The sequence below is a fragment of the Eptatretus burgeri genome, chromosome 14 (assembly GCF_056783735.1).
Source record: "Eptatretus burgeri isolate ZD-2024b chromosome 14, Ebu_testis_v1, whole genome shotgun sequence".
In the NCBI taxonomy this organism is placed as follows: domain Eukaryota; kingdom Metazoa; phylum Chordata; class Myxini; order Myxiniformes; family Myxinidae; genus Eptatretus; species Eptatretus burgeri.
The window spans coordinates 60,754,559-60,777,179 of NC_140974.1; the positions used below are offsets into that span (position 1 = coordinate 60,754,559).

Sequence of the window (22,621 nt, forward strand, 5' to 3'; positions counted from 1 at the left end):
TAATACAGTATCTAAGGCTCAGGGAGGAGCTGCAACACCATTGATGCACACGCATGCAGACGAATACACGAGACATCGGACCTTGTTTTGCAACACAACACCCGCTGAGATTTATCCTCATCATCATCCAGGCCAATTTAAAACCTACATGTCAACGGTTTGAGAGTTCAAGAAATGGACAAGAATTCCACATCTGTCTGTGCCAGACACTGATTGTCCTCTTTTTAACATGGTCTAAGGGTTACAAAGGAGCACAATACAAATCGTGCACATGCACGCACGAGACAACACAGGACTTTACTTCAGAAAAACATAGCTGCTGTGCTTGTGGATGGGAAGTGACCTAACTTCTCGGGGGGAGGGGGGGAGGAGGACTCTGGGTATGAGCGATTCCATATCTATGATGTCACTTTTGTCTCCGCACTCCATGAGGCAATCGAGGAGGAATTCTCTCCTTCCCATCAATGCCAGCCTATGGGGTTTATCTGTGCTCTATCCTCTAAATGCTGAGCATCAGGTGAATAAGCAGAACCTTCCACTTTTCGTGAAGATTATTAATATCATTTTTAGTCGTTTGTATGACTCGGCCAGGGTTGGAATCAAACTTCCTACCTCCCAGACTCAGAGCGGACACTCTAACCACAATGCCACCGAGTCTGCTATGGCAATGGTTTGCTGTTTATCTGATTTCACACCTGTATATTCTTCTCTTTCTTCTTCCTCTTTTAATTCCCTTCTTATCCGCAACAGTGCAAAAAGTAATTGCTGTATAAGCCCTGATATCCCTTCACAGATTTTACATATCCATAAGCAGCAGCAAGATTATGATTGTAATCTTTGCTAAACCCTTCTTTACCTGTCTCTCCCTTCCATGTGTCTTACATGTCCGGAATCCAAACAGATATGCCATACTTTTTCCCAAAAGTGGTTATTTGACAAAAAGGTCCACACAGAAGGGGAACGGCAAAACAGCTTGCATGGCTGTGCACATTGAAAGGCCATCTGTTCGTGGTACAATGTAACACAGACGTTGTAGTTCTTTTCAGTCAGTTTTAATTTGCATTATCTTTCCTGATCTGGTGTGCTTGCGTTCTACACCCATTGCTGAATTTCAACATGGATACATAGCAGGTTGGACGTGATTATATTCTATGTTGTTGGTTCTAGAGTTATTATAACAAGTACTAGTAGAAGTGGTTTGGTTAAATCTAAGGCATTGACTCAACAGAAACATGGTCGATAGGTCACTCTTTGCGATCGTATAAGAAATGTGTTTTACTTGATCGTGTAACACTGCCCATCATCAAAGTTATGCCGAGTATTCTCAAAACAAAATTTCCTTTCTGGTTATATTGTCCGTTACAAATAATCAAAGAAAGAAGGTGACGTTTTCACGGAACATATTGTAGTCCTCTGACTCATGTGCATGCTTGAGCATGTGGGAAAAGTGAATACACATAGATGCAATTCGGACCTTGCTTTGTATTCGGACTCTGAAAGGGGAACCAGAAAGGGAAACTTTCAATTGAAAGGCGGAAACATTTTGGGCCAATCGCAAACAGTCTTTTATGCAAAACCCTGAGTGCAGTGGTGGTTGGTAGTCCCAATTATCTGGATGTGCATCAAATTTATTTAATTGGACTTTGTTGAAATAATTCACTTACCTTGGGCTTACCTTGGGTTGCTCTTTCATGGTTGCTTTTTGCAGCTTCTTCGGTGAGTAGAACATGGGAGGATTGGAGATATATATATATATATATATATATATATATATATATATATATATATATATATATATATATATATATATATATATATATATATATACATATATATATATACATATATATATATATATATATATATATATATATATATATATATATACATATATATATATATATATATATATATATACATATATATATATATATATATATATATATATATATATATATACATATATACATATATATATATACATATATACATATATATATATATATATATATATATATATATATATATATATATATATATATATATATATATATATATTGTTGCGAATACGCGCCCGCCGGCGTGCGATCGGCCACGTGACTCAAATCGCAGCACGTCGCCCACTGGACAGACAATTCTGTCGTGACCCTCTCGGACTAACGCCGGGAGCTAGTCACGGGTGGGCCTTTCGGCCTCACCACGATCGTGCCAATCGGCCACCCGCGTGGGATAGGGTTGTTCACCAAACTCGACCTACCTAAGTACCCACGCGGATGGTAGACCGGGCGATCGCACCTCGCCGCAGGTCGACTCCGGACACGGGCCGCTTAAGCGATCCGTTCCATGCTATCGGGATAACCGAGCGGTGTTATTGTCGGCCTCGACGGTTCCGATTAATTATCGGGCGTATTAAGCCCACGACGAACCCGTTACGTGAAGCAAGATGGAGATTCAATTAAAGAAAAGACGAAGCGAAGTGGGAAAACAGTTCAACATAATGCACATTTATTCCGCGGCACACGGAGAGCACGCATATACAGCCAAACAGAATGCACATAAAGCAATTTAAAACAACAACAACAATGCAGAGCTACGACGAATACGCGAGCACACGGCAACACTTAACAGTTTTACTTCACCAGACTGGCGCCACACATACACGTTTACACCAAACCCCAAAAGAAAATGGAAGTGCGACTTCCCTGATCGCGTCGAGTCCTCCTTCGGCGACCGCAACTCCGAGCCCTCCGGCGTGCTCCGCGAGCTCATGCCGCGTGTCACTCGTGTGGTCCGCTCGACTGTACGGACGGGGTTTCGGAGAACCGGATGGGGTTTGTTCGGCGCTGTTTTCCGCGCTCGCGCACAAAGAAGCAAGGCAGGAACCACAAGCTCGCGACTCGAGCCAGAAGACGACCATGAAGACCAACCCTCGACCAACCAACTCTTGACCAACCAACCCAACAACCCTCAAGGTCCGTCCTGTCCGCCTTTTGTAGCGCGGGGCCCCGCTCTTCGCTCCGCCCCGTTTTCGGCCCCGCCTCCCTTCGAGCTTCTTGGAGAAGCCTCTCGAAGGGGGGTGTGACCTCTCGCTTTCCCTCCACCCCGCGCCGTGCGGGGCCGGGGGAGCCAGTCTTGGCTCAGGGCCAGGGAATTATTCCCCCAAAAAGAGGCCCCCACCCTTTCTCACCTTTGACCCCTGCATCGCCCCTCCTCCACACCGAGCGCGGGGTGATGGTGCACGTATACCTTGCTTGACTTCAACCTCCAGGTAATAACATCAACTGGAAGCAAGTGCTTTTGCTGTCGCTCTGCTGCCGAGCAGGACAAGTGGATGGAGAACTTGCGTCGGGCAATTCAGCCCAACAAGGTACGTCTTATTTATTTTGACTTCAATGAAAACGGGAGCTTTAGGATTAACCAGGCATTTTACTCGTCACAGGGCCTACTGAATGGCGAGTGACAAAGATGTGGTAGTGTTGATGGTGGAGGCGGCGTGGTTGTAGTGTGGTTGGCGCTGTGGTCGGGATGGCGTGGTTGTTGAGATGCTGTTTGTTTGAAATAAAAGATAGAACAGAAAAAATGGCTAACTCAAAGCGTCACAGCCCGAATGAATCACAATTAATCCCTCAAAACAACGGGTTTGGGCTAACTGCACATATACTTACAGAGATATCTCACCTACGGGACCTGAATGGTGGTTTGCGAATTTCCACAACCATTGCAATATATTCAAATATATAATCACAATTAATAGATTGACACAAGACTTTCTGATTTGACATGGGACTTTATATGTATGCTCGGAGAGTTTTTCTCAAACCGTCCAGGTTATCACCAATTTTTGTGTCACTTCTGATCTCACTGCGAACATGGACTTCACGGCAATACTATTTGAGTGCCTGGCATACTGTGAGGCTTCATTCAACTTTGTTCTGAATCAACCCATGTGTCTCACCATGCTTAATGATCGTGAATAAATGTATAAAAGTAATGTAAAATGATGAAGGTTCTCACAGTTGCTGCTGTCCATGCTGTAATTCTGTGCCACCATTGTCTCTCTATCGTCTATGTACTGCTCAATTTCAGCATGCCACCCATGTTCTAGTGTAACGACTTTAGTAACACCAAGTCCATAGTACAACCTCTGTCTCATTCCACAAGCCTATTTAATACTGGGTTCATGGCTCACATCTGGCAGGCAAAACTAAACTGTGGAAGCCTTTCAAGTTTATCCCATGCCCTGGCTGGTGCCATGGCTCTTTTGCTGTTTGCTGTTCCATTAAGTTTGGCTGGAAGTGTCAGCACCATCTTGTCAAATTCAGCACGAGCACAGAAAATGCTGCAGAGGCAGCTGTCTGTCCTATCTCGGTGTCCATTTTCATTTTGCAGCAGGCTGGTATTTATCACTAATAATTCTAAATAAGTGGCAGAGGTTCCCAGCTCAATTTCACTGTGCACCATGTCATTCTGTGCAAAGATCACATTTTGCTGATTAAAATGCTTGGTCTCATAACACGTATACCTTGCTTGACTTCAACCTCCAGGTAATAACATCAACTGGAAGCAAGTGCTTTTGCTGTCGCTCTGCTGCCGAGCAGGACAAGTGGATGGAGAACTTGCGTCGGGCAATTCAGCCCAACAAGGTACGTCTTATTTATTTTGACTTCAATGAAAACGGGAGCTTTAGGATTAACCAGGCATTTTTACTCGTCACTTTCCTGATGGATTCAATCAAAAGATAACTTGTTGTACTTCAAAAACATTCTGCTCTGTTCACTCGATAATTTGTCCAAAGTCATCGTCATCTGCTTGGAAGTCATTTGACATCACCTTCATCAACCATCCTTACTGCTTATATATGGCACGAGCAAAAATCACTTCCGCTTCGCTGCGAAGCTCAGTGCTGGGTGCTTTCGTTTGAACCTCTGTTTAAAATGAGTGAAATGAAACATTTTGAAAATTTTGAATGATTCTCACACAGATTTAAACATCACTGTGATGCATATTGTTAAGTTGTTTAAACTTTCTTTATTTAAGAAGAAAATTATTTGTAATACCGGATTCCACCGAGTGGCTCGATACACATTTATATATAGTGAGAATTGGGGTCTTCACGTTCCCTGAACTCCCTCCCCCAGATATGCTACTCAAACAGAAACCATACTTGGGGTACCCTTTGGGAACATGCAAAATTTGGTTGGATTTGGTTCAGTAGTTTTTTGTTTTTGAAGCAAATATAAACAAACAAATAAACAAATACATGTTACAAATTCACTTTTATAATATAGAGGACCATTAAAAATGCAAAATCGTTAAGCATTCCCAATGGAAAAATTGAACCACCGAAAAAATATATAACTTTGATTCCACGCACTTTGACCATTCTGTGTTTGACTCCTTTAACATCTCCAGTACTGGTCACCGGTGCACTTATCATCCCACAATTCTCGCTGTGTAAAATAATTTCATCTTATTTTCTGTTGTTAAAATGATTCCTTTTTAATTTATACATTCCACATGTGTATATATATATATATATATATATATATATATATATATATATATATATATATATATATATATATATATTCCACACGTGTGTATATATATATGTATATATATATATATATATATATATATATATATATATATATATATATATATATATATATATATATATACACACACATACATATACATAGTCGAGGCTCGTGGAAGAGCGAGCACACTGAATGCATCAGGGTGGAACAGACAAGAACAGACGTGAAACCTGCAGGCATGGAGAAGGAAACTCTTAGGAGGAAAAACTGGAAAATTAGGAGGGATTTGGGTGGGGTTGATGAGGGTAAAAAGAATCATGGTTTTGGATTGGGGATGATCGAAGATGGTGATGAACAGCTATCTTGAAGATCTGGAGGGAAGAATGAGATTGAAGAGAAGGTGGAGGTTGATTACAAATGAGTGGAGGTTATCAGTGATCCCGGATTTAGGTAGTTTACCAGAAGAGGGTTGATTGTGGACTGTGTGAGCTTTGCAGAAACCTGGTGGGGGTGGGGGTGGGACAAAGCACAGAACAAGTAGAGGGTGCAAGGCTAGAAAGGAGATGGTAAAAGACAGAGAGACCACTGACTTGTCTGCGATGGTGAAGTGAAAAGCCCATATACTCACTTTCAGCATGGGAGATTCCAACAATTTTGAAGGCCTTGGTTTCCACAGTGTCAAGCTGAGCAAGATGAGGCAGGGGAGCCATCCCAGAGGGAAGAGCAGTACTCCATCAAGCTGCAGATGAAGGCCTTGTCGGTGGATATGAGTTCATATTTTTCAAGGAAGGACTTTGTGTAACATAGGATGCCCAGTCTGTGGTTGGCTTTGGAGGCAAACATGAAAATGTGGTTTGCCCAAGAAAGATCATGGCTGATAGGGACACCTGGGAGTTTGAATGACTGAACTTCCTCAAGATGATCTCCGATGAGTTATGTGTTGTTATCAAATATACCTGAATGTAAATGCCAATGGCATGGCCTAGAGGTATAAACACTGACCTCTAACCTGTCTTGCCTGGGATTGAATCCCGACCCAGCTATAAACTGCTGTCATCCCTGTGTTTCACAGGCAGTGTGATTCATCAATGTGAGTGCTGTCCTTTTGATGGGCATTAAATGGACGTCCCATTTGCCAGTATTAGTTGGAGGACGTTAAAGATCCCACTGTTTCCTTTGCAAAGAGTAGGAGAGCTATTGCCTGCACCATGAACAATTCCAAATTACTGCCTAAACATATAGAGGGCATTGCATCAGTGACACAGTCGTGCCCTCAACCAATGATGCTTCCCCACAGTCTTGTGCTGCATACGAACGAAGAAGAAGTATCGATGTCGGTGTCAGCGATGGCTCTGTATGCGTTGACTTGGTATCTTGTGCCGTCTTGTGTTGTCTGTCATATCATACCTGTGCTCCTTCTATCCTTGCTGATCCTTCCCCTTTGCCCACCTGCAACATTTTCTCTGTGTATTTTAACCTGCATGGTGCAGTCACATCAGTTTGAGTGCCCCTCATTTGTCTATCCTTTTCTGCCTCACTTTATCCGTGTCTGTGCTTTATTGTCGCTCTGCCCTTTTGTCCATCCTTTTTGGGGTTTTTTTTCTGTCTCTGGCCCTTATCCAACGACTTTTCTCTTCTGCAGTGTCAGTGTTGGTCTCAGCTGTTGTCTCACTCTTCTCCCAAGTATATCTAAAAGAGAAAAATCTTCATGTTGTTTATTTGATGGTTTGTTGTAAACTCATTTATTTGTTAATGTGTGCAAACCTTCTATCAAATCCTCATTAATCAGTGGCATGTGTTGTCCACAGTACTTTTTTATGATTTAAAAAACATAATTTGTATATAATTAGCTGTTTCCTAGATAATGACCTGAAAAATGGAACAAATGACTTTAACAATGTCTATTATTTTAACAATACTAACAATACATTTTTTGTGGCTCATTCGAGTCTTGATAAATGTTATCAAACTGAAATACGCAATTTGGTCTCTGTCTGTCTGTCTGTCTGACCGCGATGCATCCGGTCGTTACTTATCCAAACTCAACCAAACTTGACAGAAGGACTAATGGTCACACAATGGAGGTTGTGGCAACTTCATTTCGCCCCTCCCAAAGGGGGTTTTCTGCCTTGGGCAAAATCCGTGTTAAGATAGCTTATCATGGCATTTTTCCAAATATCACTTTTAAACACAAAAATAATAACAACACTCATGATCCATCTATCCATTGGGACCATACTCTGTGCAGAGCGTTGGTGCAGAGCGTAGGATCCCAAGCCCACCACCCTAACCACACTCATTATAATAGTATAATATTAATGTTATTACAAAACAATATTAATACGAAAAATATCGCTCCTCCTTGGTTTTTTCCTCCCTGGACAAATATCGTGTTAACATGTATGAATAGCTTATCATGCCGTTTGGGAATGTGTGTGTGTGTGTGTGTGTGTGTGTGTGCGTGTGCGTGTGCGTGTGTGTGTGTGTGTGTGTGTGTGTGTGTGTGTGTGTGTGTGTGTGTGTGTGTGTGTGTGTGTGTGGGCACCCCTACCGGAAGTAAAAAAATATTAAACCACAAACATATATGATTAAGCTTATCTTTTTAACCCTTAGATGCATAAGTGGGTCAAAAATGACCCAGTTTGGCTGTTTTCTTGCAATATCTTTTTGCACTCATGCATCTAAGGGTTAAATAGTCACTACTGCTGTTTAACACGAAACTGAAAGGGAAGAAACCACACGTTCTTTCGGCATTATATGCTTATCTTGTACCCTACAGACGAATGGAGCCGAGCCTAGATGTACTGTAATCTATATACTCGAGAGAAGACAATAACATTACCCTTCCGAGCATTCCCATAGGGAGTGGGTGTGCCACTTTATTCAAAGCACAATGTTTCGGACTGTTTTTGTTGTTTAATGGAGGGGTTGTGGTGGAAGAGGGGAAGGTGGTGGGGTGCAGGGTGGATGTGAGTGATTTATTTTTATTGTATTACTCTTATGAAAGATAATGTGTGAGATATAACGTTCTGACAAAAACATTTTTAAAACATAATAATGTGCAAAGAAAGTTGGAGATATTCATGTTAAAACGGTAACGTGACTTTCTAAATGTTCTCTGGATGTGTAATATGACTGATCTGTACCTATGTGCGTCTGCTCTCATTGGATTAGCGATCACATTCGCTTTAATAAAGTAAGCATTTTGTGCTCCATGAGAACCCACTCTTAAGTCGATAAAAAGTAACGTTCGACATTTTTTTTTTTTTTACATTTCAACACCATTCCCAATTGTTGAAAGCTCGTGGTTGATTAACATTATTGTGAAAGGCCTGTTACACGTTGACTGCTTTAAATATGACCGTCACTTCTTCTGTCATCACCATCAGCACATGCTCATCCAGTATCTCTTCTCTTGTTCGTACTGCTCACCTCCAAGCTCGATACTTTCTTCTACTCCTTTGTGGTCTTCTTTTTCTCTTGTCTATAGAATTTCTTCCTTGTCTTTGTCTAATGCCATTAACTTCTCCATTCCTTCAAAATGGTGGCTCATCACCATCTCACTTCACCAACCCTCCCCTCCACAAGAGCTTTCCAATTCCGACTCGCACCTCTTTCTTTGTTAACTTGTAGCATCTTTAACTCGACTTGTACACCTCTTTTTCATCTGTATATGTCATTGCCCACCTGTTTCTCTCTACCCCTTTATTGGTGTGTCGACCTTCATGTTTCTGTCGTGCAGCTCTTTCGTGAGCTACGAATACAAACTCTGTGTAAAAGGATTGAACAAATTTCTTTCCAGATGAACAAGAGTTACTGGTGGTTTTGATGACTGGTTATTTGTCTTTTAATGCCTCTCAGAGACTGCTTTTTGAATGTCACCACACTTCATCGAGAGCTTTTGTCTGTGATGAACAGCAACATTGCCCCGTCCAGTCTAAAACTGACTTGATGCTTTCAGTTTCGAACCATGTTGACAATAACAACAGGAAAGCACATGCTGGCAAAATGCTGGTATGGTGTGAATGAAGGTTGTTGGATGTAGACCTGAGGTGTGTGTGTGTGTGTGTGTGTGTGTGTGTGTGTGTGTGTGTGTGTGTGTGTGTGTGTGTGTGTGTGTGTGTACATGTGCGTACGTGTGTAAAATATACTTCAGATTCCAAAGATGCTTTGATGAGCATCTGTAGATGTCCTGAGCAGCTGTATTTTTCAATATCACAAGCAGCAAATGACCTTTACGGTGGAAGGTCACCAATGATTTCGCCCCTTATAAATGTCTATGAAGGAACCAAGCTCTATGTCACCGTGACATGTGTTGTTGCTGTATTTTAGTGGCACAACATCCATTTGCATGCCGCACGGGCAAGAGTTTATTCACCGTGATGACGATGCATCTATGAGCTGTACTAATAAGAAACTTTCTCCGAATGAATCCTATCAAAGCCCTTTATCGACGGCCTGCATTGTACTCGGAACTACAAGTATAAAGAAAAAATGACCGTTTTTACAGCCATTTTTCCCTGCTGTGGGGGTTTGGCTTTTTCTTGAGGCAATGTTTTATGGCCGGATGCCCTTCCTGACGCCAACCCTGGTCACCTCTTACGACACACAGGGATATGGTACACCTATTCTAACCGGGGCATACACCGGGACCAGTACACTGGCACTCATTTTGCCGACCTCGGAAGGATGACAGGCTGAGTCAACCCCCTGGTGTTAATTCAGCAGCCAACGGGGCTTGAACTCAGGACACTGGGATCCCAAGCCGCTGCCCTAACCACTAAGCCAACACCAGGCTCCACTCGGAACTACAAGTGCACAGCAGTATTTCCTCGTCACCAAACTAACCTTCATCGAAATATGCCTTCAACGGTGAATGAACGGTATCAAATCCCTTGTCAAACCATCAGAAGACTCATTTGCACCTCAAGATATTGTTTGTTCTTGTATCGATTCCAATCGTGGGCCATCGTGAAATCTAAGCAGCTGCCCACTTTACGCTTGGGTAATGCTGCAGATTTATTGACAAAGCAAGCTGCCTCGATTGGCTGTTTCTTATGGCACAATGACTGGAGTTTTACACCATGCAGGTGTCGATCTCTCGTTTACTTCCCATTGTCAGTATGTTTGTCTACGACGTATGCTCACAAATTGTGTCAGATGGAATAAGCGATAGCGTTCCTGCAATCAGGGTCGTCTCCCTCATCCTTGATGTTTGATGGACTCTTTTTTTTTTTTCTCTCTCATCTCTTTAAAAATCAGTGATGTATTTTCACTACCAAGCACTTAAAATAGTTCATGCTAACCTCCAATTCCATTGAACTCCTGCAACCAATCCATTTTGATGCGGCAATGTTTTCTGGATATGTCGTGTCTCGTGCGTTTTCTAAAACGAGGGGCATTCATATGGACGTGGAAATAAAATCCTCCAGTGTACTCGCACAGCCTTACTTGGAATTTGACCGACCATTGTTGGGGTGGGATATAAAGAAATTTTCTTATGCAATTATTGGAGGCTGAAGTGGAGGACAGAAAGGCAGGCCATGCTGCTGCATCCATGGTGGCGTCTTTTTGGTGCCTTTTCCCATCAATGACTGTCAGAACCTCCATGCGATATCAATAAGTATGGCACGTCAATTGTTTTTTTAAACAGTCATTGAAGAGGAAAAAGGTGACATTTTAAATGCTTGCTCACCCGCCTGTTAAGGTGGGAAACAAATGGTAACATCTGTGCTTTTGAGAATGAAGAAGTAGATTATTATCGATATTGTAAATGCAAAGCTTTAACTCTTGTTTGCTTTTAGCCACAGCGGTGTGATGCCATTAAGTGTTGCACCCAAGGTCGCTTTGCCCAGCTTTCTATCGGATGGATTATTATGGCTTTTAAGGTCCATTCCCGATGAGTTCATGCCTTTGGGGGTCTTAATGCAAATTGATTAAACTTTATTTATAATGTTGGATTGCAAAGGAAATTGTGGGTAAGTTAGGAAGCTGTGTTGATATTTGGAGGTGCAAGAGCTGCAAGTGGATCCATTTGTCTCGGGAGTGGTTGGTTAGGTGTGGGTCGTTGGTGTTGAAGGCTCTATTTGCACACATAGCAGATGGCCAGAATTTCCCTTCCTGGGATATCTTGCATTAGCAGCAGTGTCTTATTCGCACAACAGATGCGATTTTGCCTCGGCTTGTAGAATTGACCGCTTTGCTCACCCCATCGTTTTCCTTCCCCCACCCCCCTCTCCCCCCTATATCCCACCCCCAACTCCTCCCGGGCATAGCACACCTGCAAAATCAGAAATCGCAATTTCCTGCAGGAGATAGAGAGGAGAGCTAAAAAAAAAAATAGAACCAACCAACCAGGCAGCAAAATTGGCCGACCATCCATTTTCGCCTTGTCTTGAGCGCGCTGCATGTAAACGACATCAATAATTCAGGCAGCGCACGGTAATTGGAGCCAAGCCATCAGGCGAGACGTCCACAAACCTCTCCCTCGTCTCCACCTGCAGACAGCTTCCCGCTGTGCCCCTTGTCTCCACCTGCAGCTGGCTTCCCACTGCTTCCCTGTCGCTCCACTGCCTTGCAGGCAAACAGCAGGGACCAAGACAAAGTGTGTATTGCTTCAGGTTCTCTTGTTTTTTAATGCCATGGGCATAAAAATGAGGCTCATTGACGGGTGATATGTATATCCGACAATTTTTATCATGTGCCGAATAATAACAATGGTAAGGTGAGCAAAATGATTAAATACATAAAGACCACTATAAATAAACCCACGGTGCATGCTTCTAGATCTTGCCTAAATCACCGAGCATAAAGTCACCAATAATAGAAATCTCCATGTGGACATCTTTGACTCTCACGGTCTTCACGTGATCTTCTTTTTCAGATTGCCATTTAGCATTTTGAGTTGGCAGCTGGTCCATGTGGAATCATCAACCTCGGTTGTAGGCTTAAACCGGTTGTAGTCGAGGGTGCTTGATACAAAATGGGTTAAGGACTTCTTCATCTTTGACATCGTTTTTGAGTTATGTCCAAATTTAAGCTGCACAGGTGAACATACAAAGATTGCAATGGTGTGTTTTGCTCTGAAGGATGTTCCGAACCATGACCTTTTTGTCGAATTTCACTGGCCATCCTACAGGACAACACTCGGCGCATCGAGAATTCCCTTCGGGTGTGGGTGATCGAAGCGAGAGACCTTCCACCAAAACGCCGCTACTTCTGCGAGCTGTGTGTGGATGACGCCCTGTATGCACGAACCACAAGCAAGGCACGGCGTGAGAACCTCTTTTGGGGAGAGCAGTTTGAGTTTGCAGCCTTACCGTCTTCCGCTCGACACCTGACCATACATTTGTACAAGGTACGTAACCCAATGCAAATTGGTCAAATAGAAAATCAAATCGAGGGAAACAGGAATGCCTTATAATGACAGTAAAAATCTGATAAAAATGTGGAATCGACAGAATTAAAACAATAAAGGCATTGCAAAAGGATTAGGCAACCCTCTAACCAAGTTTTTGATGGGTACTGCCATATTGCCCACCAAACAGAGTATGCGTCTAGCCAGCTCAACAAAGGCATATAACCATAGTTCTACTGAAAAGGCATCCGTGAAAATTAGTTGTGGATTAGCAGCGATGTGTGAAAACATATGGGCTACAGGGGATCCATTCACAAGAATCCATCCAGAAAATAATGCACCATCATCTCCGGAGTCTATCACCCGGCTAGGGAAAGAGCAGCGGCCTAAAAGTTTTGCAGAGCTGGCTTAGCAGCTATCCGTGGACATTGCTCATTGTCACATGGGGGTTTGCTGGCCCAGGTGGCCTGAGATAGAGCCCAAAGGGATTGGATTGGAATCCACGTGTTGTCAGTGCAGGGGATTTTCGCTCTGAAGCTTTTAAGGTGATCGCACGCGATGCTGCTTTGTAAACATTGCAGCAACATAGGTAAACGGGGCGTAAACGGGCTCTAGTAACAATTAAGGGATTCATTCCTACCGAGTGCTGGATCTGCACCGCTGATCGGACAGTTGGCGGTTAAACATCGCCGCTGGCTCATTGGAATGAGTCTGCACTGCAAGTAGGATGAGCAGACGTGCTTCTTTAAAACAATATATTCACATTTGTTTGTGTGTACGTGAGCATGTTACCACATGATTCATGTTCACTCACCAATAACAGGAATTCGCTTCGATGTTAATTTGTCACTCAAGCAAATTTGGTGCAGCTACGCCACTGATGCATTGTGCCTGCACTCCAAAGTAGCGTAATAATGCAGAATTTGGTCAGGGCACCGGCACACATCAGCATGCTCATTTTGAAAGATGCCATCAGATATTTAGCATCCTTAAGGCATGAGAGCAGATGGAACAGCTCACTTAACATCTCCTATGAAAGGAGGCGTGCTCCTTGATCCATCATCCTGCCCACAAAGCATCGGATAACATGCAGTGATGTTGCATAGTGAGATATCCAATGACTTGTGATTATGATAACTACGTCGTAATGATAATGCAATCAGCTGGTCGTATTTGTGAGCTAATCCTAATCCAAGATTTGTTCCTTAAATAATTAGAATCCCATTATTCCAAGCTCAGTGCCTGCTTACTTGCCTTCTCATTATTTATTTTGTTAGTTTCTCATTCACCCTTTTTAATTTTCCACTGTTTTTCCTTCTCTTCTCCTTATGTCCATTGTCTTCTTATTTCACAGACCCCATCCTTTTATTTTTGTGTCATCATCATGCTCTCTTTCACCCCTTCCACAGGAACCAGAGAAGAGCAAGAAGAAGAAAGACAAGGCGAGTGGCTATGTCGGCCTGGTCATGATACCGATGATGGCGGTGCGGGGCCGCCAGTTTGTTGAGAAATGGTACGCCATCTCAACTCCTGGTGGCGGCGGACCCGGTGGTGGTGGGGGTGGTGTGAGTGGGGCCGCCGCTAAGCTGAGTGGTGCGGGTAAAGCTGCATCCCCACCTGCAGCCTTGCGCATCAAGGCACGTTTCTTGAGCATTGCGGTGCTCCCCATGGAGTGCTACAAGGAGTTTGCAGAGCACATAACAACACGGCACGGGGCACTGTGTGCTGCTCTCGAGCCCCTACTGTCAGTAAAGAGCAAGGAGGAGGTGGCACGCGCCCTCGTTCACATCTTACAGAGCACTGGGAAGGCCAAGGTAGGACATTTGGCACTACGAATGGGTCTCCCTTATGTTGTGTGGACTTTCAATCCTCTACCTATCTCTCCACCAAGATTCCCTTCTCTTCTCTCCCTCCCCCCCCCCACCCCATATACCTTCCATACTCTTCTTGATTCCTATTTTCCCCCTTTTTACTTCCGCCACCAAAGGTGGACGGAGGTTATGTTATCTGTGAGCAGGACATCTCAAAAAGTTGTGGATGGATTTGGATGATGGGCAGGTTGGGTGTGTGACAAGGGCGAATTGATTAGATTTTGATTAAGATCTGGATCCAGATACTGGAATTTTTAATGTGATTCTTCACCATTGAGAGATGGGATCAAAAACGATATATAGCATGATGTTTCAAAAAGTTGTGGACGAATTTTGACAAAATTTGATGGACGAGTTGGATATGTGATAAGAACAAGTTGGTTCAGATGTGGACGGAGATCTGGCCCATCAGTGGGATACAAAACGTAACCTGTTCAGCCTGGCGGATGAATGTGCTCCACCGAATGCTGTCCAAGTTTATTTCCTGAGTTTAATTTATCTTAATGTAGCCTACTCCCACATGCAACCCCCCCTCCCTCTCGTCCCCATATTGTCCATAAAGCTGGCCCAATGACAATTGTGGTAACTATTACCACCATTATTATTAATCTCTATCCATGATGAAAATTATTTGAGATTATTCAAGCGAAACTTGAAAACTACACTGAAATTGATAAACGCAGAATAGCTTCATTTGATTGCCATTTCATGCACCACTACACATGCTTGGCGTTGGCTTAGAGGTTAGGGTGGCTGGCTTGAGATCCTAGGGTCCTGAGTTTGAGTCCTGTCAGCTGCTGAATTAACTAACACCAGGTGGGGTTGGCTCAGCCTGTCATTCTTCTGAGGTACCAGTGTATAGGGGCACTGCATCAGTGGCATAACTGTGCCCCAAAAAATGATGCAACCAGCAGCCACAGACTGTACATGATAAATAACTAGCTAATGAACTCCCCATCTGTTTCTGCTCAACCAGCCATGCATCACTATCTGACATCTCTGATTGGCTGTGAAAGCCACATGATGGTATGTGTTTTGCAGCCAATCAGGAACCCACAAATTGTTTGCAAATTCCTGAAGTTACATTTGCTGCCGAATGGTGCTTCTTCCTTGTTTTTTTTTTTTTCTCATACAAGGATGTGAGGCAAAAAATTCCAAATTATCACATCTTGCAATTCTCAGTTCTTGAAACGAGTGCAGTTTCCCTTTCATAACTTCCTTTAATTACTACAGTGATAAGAATCTTACAGCATGTACTTACTGTTATCAATATTTTTGCTTTTTTTTTTTTGCTAATGTTATTGCCACGCAGTGTGACGTCATAATCCAGCAATTTTAAATGGATCACGCGTCGATAGGCTTTGAGATCATCGAGCGAGTGAAGGCTTCGCACTCTGTAAAGACATTTGGAGTCGGTAATTATCTGAGTCATCGGTTCAGCGGGTCCTTGAAACGCCTTCATGCGAGTCGCTCTGTAGAGGGTGATCCTCAAGCGTCGTTGCATGCCGTGCTTAGAGTCATGCTTTTAATGCTGCCCACTCGGATGTTAACTTTATTTTTAGAGACTATGACATCGCACACCATCACAAGTAACCGACTATTGTTACCAGTGGCCTTGTCTGTTGCTTCGGATGCATGTGCGCCATAAAAAGACGTGTAGGCGCACTCCCTCACGCTCCTCTGACCCGACTCTCCACTTGCTTTCCCTATAAAGGCTGGCTGTGCCTTGGCATTTTCAGCACACGCCGTGGTCTCAATGGGATTTCACAAGCACCCTTTCAGCACTTTATCTCACCTCTTTATTTATTTATTTACTTATTGAGGCAAACCCACAATGCCTCGGTGCTGGACAATTCCGCTTCTCTTGTCAGCTCGGGAAATGCATTTTTCAGAGCCGGACACTAAGCGGCGATGAGCATCATATTGCATCACTGGCGCCCTTTTCGACAATGCACTCATCTCGGAGGCAACCCCACATGTGGCCGAACCCCATTTTGTTAATCATTCTTTCCTTTTGCTTCATAAATGGTAAATATGAATATCTGAAAACAATTAAATATCAATTGCAGCTCATGCACCCCAAATTCAAAAAGTCGGCCCAAACCCGTTGACTGTGTTCTGCGCCCTCTGGAGACAGCTTGAAAAGGTACCCAATTAGCAGATTAGGCTTCTGGTCAGCAAGGCATGTGGCACTCAGCGTTTAACATCTAGACGAAGGGAATAATTATTATTAGTTGTGAAAGGGGCTGATTATCAAAATGGTGGTGGGTGTGGGAGGAGGAGGATAATAGCTGCATGGTGTATCGTTGCCAAGTCAAACATCCGGTTTACCACGGTGCCATCACCAGCTCGTTAACACCAGCAGCGTTTCAGCATCCATCTCGTTTTGCCTTTCAGCCCAATTAACAACTCCATTATTCATCTTCAGTTTGTGTATGAATTGCAATTAAAAGGTTTCGCTTTAATTATTTAATTTGCGGGTTTGTTGGGAAAAAAATTAATCCATGAGCGGTTGTCTCCATATTATGTTTGCAACAATGGGAGAATGGTTGGCTCCCACTTGCAAACTCCAAACATCCTTTTCCCTTCATCCCTTACCTCTGTACCCTCACAACCTCCTTTTGCTTTTTCCCCTCCTTCCCAACTAATGTAACCTGCACTTCTCTTTTCACAATCTTATCTTTATATAAATCTAAATTTCTAAACGTTTGGCTATTACCAATAAGAGAACATTTTCTGAAAACAAAATTTCACCTGTTTCTGGGTTCTCTTTGTGAGTGTTCCCATCTGGCTCATCATGTTCTGTTCTGTTCTTGCATATGGCAGCTTGGCTGCCAGGTAGCTATCATTTCATGGAAGCACAGCTATGCTGCTGATGCTGTGCCCTTCTAACAGTAAACTGGTACTCATTTCACCAACCTTGGAAGGATGGCAGGCTGAGTCAACCCCACCTGGTGTTAATTCAGCAACCAACAGGGCTCAAACATTCAGCAGCCTACAGGGCTCAAACTCAGGACCCTAAGATTCTAAACCAGCCACCCTAGCCACAAAGCCAACATTAGGCTGCTCGTCATGCTGATATCGAAGGTTTAAATCTTTCTATAACAATTGCAAGGAATTTAGCAGACAACGGACAAATCTGCAGAGATAGTGCAAGTACAATGATGTCTCCTAATGTCTTTGTCTGCGTGTGATTGATGTCTAAGCTCCTCTATGAGCCTTGGATAAAAAAATTTTTTAAGAAGAAAAGGTTCCTGGGTTATTATATAACTTCGTGTTTTAGCTTTTCAAAACATAGTTGGTGAAGGCAAACTGAAGCAGATCTAATATGAGTCTGACAGTGACGACATCAAATACAAAACTCTTCACTGTTGGGGAACCAGGAACCATCTGCTACACCAGCTATTACCACCTGGATCCTGACCATTAGGAAAGGCCTGCCACACACCATCCTTTCTGTGGTCCACAAGCAGATCTACAGAGGTATCTAGGAGATAATTCATTTATCATTGAAGACTGTCTTTTAAATCAATCGATTGCAGACTGTGCTGAGTGAAACGTTTCCTTCCTTGCAGCCGACCACCCTCTCACTCGATTTGTAGCCAAATGGATATTGGTGCTGTATTTCCGTAAAGCCTCCCTCCCCTGGAGTACTGAAGTCAATGGGCCAAAACGCTGAAGATATTGTTGCGGGCCGGGGGGTCGAGTGAGAAGACCATAGGTGGGGGAAGCTATGTCGATTCCCACCAGACTCCCCGGAATTGTAGGCCGTCGCACACGGATAATTCCGTGACGCGGCGGGTCGCTTGGACGCCAATAACTCAACCGTGGACGCCAAAAACTCAACTGCGTGACCTAGGACCCTCCCGTCTATGGGTTAATCGGGTTGCCTAATTAATCACATGGTTTAATTACTGGGGAAACACGCCCTCAGTACGCCTTGTCCAAACCGGATCACTCTACCGGACCAGATCACTCCACCGGACCGGATCACTTTACCGGATCGGATGCAGCCGAGTGACACTGCCAAGGACGTATTGGCCAAAAGGAACGGATCGTTGGGAATAAAGTCCCGGCTAAGCTTGGATCCGGACCATGCTGGATCAATGGAAGAAAAGACAAAAAAATACCTCCAAGAGGGAGTGCCAGTCATCTCTGCCAGAGGTCGAAAGTAACTCTGTGCCAGACTGGAATAGGGGCAGTTCATAAAGTACGTACGCTCTACTTCCGGGTTTCAAAACCACCCACCCCCCTGTGTATGTAGGCTAGTGACCACCCACCCACCTCCCTCATACATCGCTAATCGCTTGCAAAGCCAGCAGTTCCTTATGAACCGATGTTTGTAAGCCATGACGATCCCTAGTGGTGTAATTTACCTTTTTCTTTTAATATCACAGCACGTCATTTATTAAAATAAATGTACAAATTGACATTCAAAACAATGTTAATGTCATAAATGAAAGTAAGTGTGCATATAAAGTTGTGCTCCGTTGTTTTAGTTAAATCTGACAAAAGCTTAAAATGTAATATTTGTCTTAGAGAGTTCCGGTTCTTAATTTTTTAATACTTTTTTTTTGTATGTACGTACTTTATGAACGGCCCATACGGGGAATCAGAACGAAGTTTGAAGGGCTATAAAATCGCAACGAGAGCAAATTTCAAAAAAATGGCTCGTGTTGTTCTAGATCATAGTCTGTAGTATCTGAATCACTAATAACATTTGATCTCTCTTGATAAATGAGGGAGGAGATACGATTTGAAATCGACGATTTTCGCAACTTGACAGCCTCGTGACGCTGACCTCGACCTTGGACGATCTTGAAAGTTATATCGTTGTGCATGTCTCATCGACCTCTATCCATTCCACTATTGGTTATTTGTCTCCACTCGGTTTGATTGTGGATGGACGTACGGACGGACGGACGTATGGACGGACGGACAGACTTTGAGACTGGGGTTATTAGGTCATCTCTACTGAGATGATAGAGATGACCTAACAAGCAGGGAACAATCCTTATAATAATTATTTATTTACAAGCAGGCGAGGAAAAAAAATGTGGCACAGTGAAGATTTATTGTTGTGTGTAATGCAGGGATAGAAAGAAGTGTGTGGTGCGACAATAAACAGGCAACTTACAAAAGGAGACACAGAGCAGACTTAATGTCGAAATAATAACAATAACAATGACAACAATCTTCTACAGTCTTACTTAAGCAGACAGGTGCCAGCAAACACGCTCACACACAGACACAGAACCCGATGAAGAGGGAGTTTTGCAACCGGGGGGGGGGGTGGGGGGGTTGAGGCTATGATCTCAGTTACTGTGCGCCCGATAGGACGACGTGCCACCAATACGTTTGGGGGGGGGAGGGGGGATGTTCCGGGGTGCGGTACCCGACTGTGGGCGCGTTGCCTCTGACCCAAGCCGCACGTGTGGAGACTGTGCTCGTGAAGGAGGAGCTTGAGTGGAGAAGGGGCGGAGTCCAGAGGGCGAGGTGGAGTAGTAGGCGGGATCAGGTAGGCGGGTGGGTCGACGTGGTGTGGGCGGAGATGAGGAGGCGGAGTCGAAGAGTAGGAGGCGGGTCGTAGCAGTGTCGATGAGGCGTGGGCGGAGACGAGGAGCAGGAAAACGCAGACCAACCATCCGTCTTGGCAAGAGGGACTGCCCCGACCTTTATAGGGCCTGCAGCTCGGGGGGAGGGGCCATGCCGAATCCAAACGTCATCACCCGAATCATGCGCTCCGATTGGTCCCAACCCCTCACGTGGCCCACCAGCTTTGGCCGGAAACCGCCTCACTTCGTTTCCGGCAAGACCATCCCAAACAGTGGGAATATTGCGCTCCGACCCCACGAGATGACATGAATCGCCCACACCGAAATTGGCACGTGAATCCTGCAAAAATCCCCGGGCGAGCGGTCGAGGGTCCCGCATGCCCGCTTGGGCATCCGACCAGTGCCGATCAACGCGTTCGTGCCACTGGCTTCGTTCGTGTCAACGCGTTCGTGTCAACGTGGCCTGCACTGTACATTCCCTGGCTCGATCGCAGCCTCGCTGTCCACAGAGACGAGAAGACGTTCACCATCCATGGAGAATCCACCGCTGCCAGTGAGGACCAAAGGTACATTGCCCTGGATAAATCCATGCACATTTCATGAGCGGCGTACACGTCTGCTTTCGAGCACATTCCAGTCAGTGCGCGCGGTTCTGCCATTACGCACGTGGCCAGCGCTCACGTTCAAACGACTCCGCGAGAGTGTGCGTGGAGCGAACACCAACATGCGTCGGGTATTGAGGTTAAAAAAAGAACAAGCCGCTTCCACCCGCACACTCGTATCCTGCCCAACATGGTGTGGAGTCGGCTTTATTGGCCTCTGTACGTGTTCCGTGCAGCGTGGGCGTCGTGCTGGCCGTGTTTCCCGTGCCGTAAAAAAACACCATTCGTGCAGCCTCTTAAGAGGTATTAATTTGCATGCCTTTCTAATGCAACCGGCAATTCTCCCCAGACCATCGGAAGCTCGAGCCGACAGTCCAGCACCAACTAGCATACCACATGACTCGCTGCAGTTTCCCCACTGCGGCGCCGCCGCACGCGCTGGCCTCCAAGGCGCACGTGGCTGATTTGCCTCAGGAATAATCAGAAAAGAAGAAGAGTGGGGATGAATGAAGAAGAAAATGATTTAAGCAACCCTAGCTATTAGATAATCGCAACGCACTCCCTTGTTGTCCCGCTAAGCAAAAAGAAGGGGACTATCTCCACGTATAATAATGGAATAACTGTGTTGGGACACCTATCTGTTGTATGCATGCGGTTCCGAGAACCGCAACAATATAGTGGTGTTAACTCGTGATTAAAGGCAGAATTAATTTGCAAAAACAAAAAAAGATTTGTACTGCAGGCCTCAAGGCAGGGATTCTGATCCGTTTACTAATGGAATAAACTGTTTACTAATGGAATAAATGCCCCTTGTTTTGCGAGCATGGAAAAGGTGAGATTCTCAGAAGAGCTGGGAACCACATGGCAAATTCTCACTCAAGAGCAATAAAGTGATTGTCTCTTGAATCACGGTGTTCAGCCGCGGGTGTCTTGGAAATGAATAACGGCAAACAACAGCAGACGTGGAATTACCTAGGAAATGTTATGGGTGTAATGAAATAATAATGCAGCGGCATTATCTCTCTTGGTTGTTTTTCTGGGGGGTTTCTGATGAAATATAGATGACTGATGGTGACATTAAAGCCGGTAAGGATGATTATGGTACGCTATGAATTGAATCAGGAAACAAAGTTTTATTCCGAACGAAGGATACGTCAAACAAAGTCGAGCTTGGTGAATGCAAAGGCCATCTTTGTAATGTAAGTACGGCAAGTTCTTTTTATTACCAAGTAATTAGCTCGCAATGACTTTAAAGAGAAGACGTGTGACTGTAGCAAGAAAGAGAAAAAATATTGCCACGAACTTTTAATGCTTAGTTAGAGTTAGGGTTAGAGTGTGATCGGTGCACAACTCATTATCCTGTCTGCCCTTCATACTGTCGACATTCATTTTTGATTGTGCAGGATGTAGCTCACGGGTTTAGCAACCCCAGAAAATGATCCCAAACCAGCTAAATCTGACCTAGAAGTAAGATATAATATAATGCTATCGTACACACACAATTCAAGGATCACCTGGTACGTCGTGTGATTTTTTTTCCTGACATTGTTCACAAATGTTCCAAGCAGGCTCTCTTCAGGACATTTTGGACTTCTTGCAAAAACCCATTTAGAGTATTCCTCGTCACTGTTTTCTGCGGTTTCAATGGCATCGGCAAGCTGTCCTGTTCCTCGGTGTTCCTCAGCCGTAACTGCTA

General features: G+C 44.1%; 1 protein-coding gene across 3 annotated transcripts in view; it reads left to right on the forward strand.

The window, feature by feature from the left end:
- LOC147013357 (ras GTPase-activating protein nGAP-like) overlaps positions 1 to 22,621 on the forward strand; it is a 404,833-nt gene that overhangs the window by 334,795 nt on the left and 47,417 nt on the right. For all 3 annotated transcript variants that reach the window (XM_085855118.1, XM_085855117.1, XM_085855120.1), the window contains exons 6-8: positions 3,269 to 3,367; positions 12,679 to 12,897; positions 14,307 to 14,711. In XM_085855118.1, the coding sequence (XP_085711244.1) occupies positions 3,269 to 3,367; positions 12,679 to 12,897; positions 14,307 to 14,711 (723 nt within the window). The remainder of the gene's footprint in view (positions 1 to 3,268; positions 3,368 to 12,678; positions 12,898 to 14,306; positions 14,712 to 22,621) is intronic.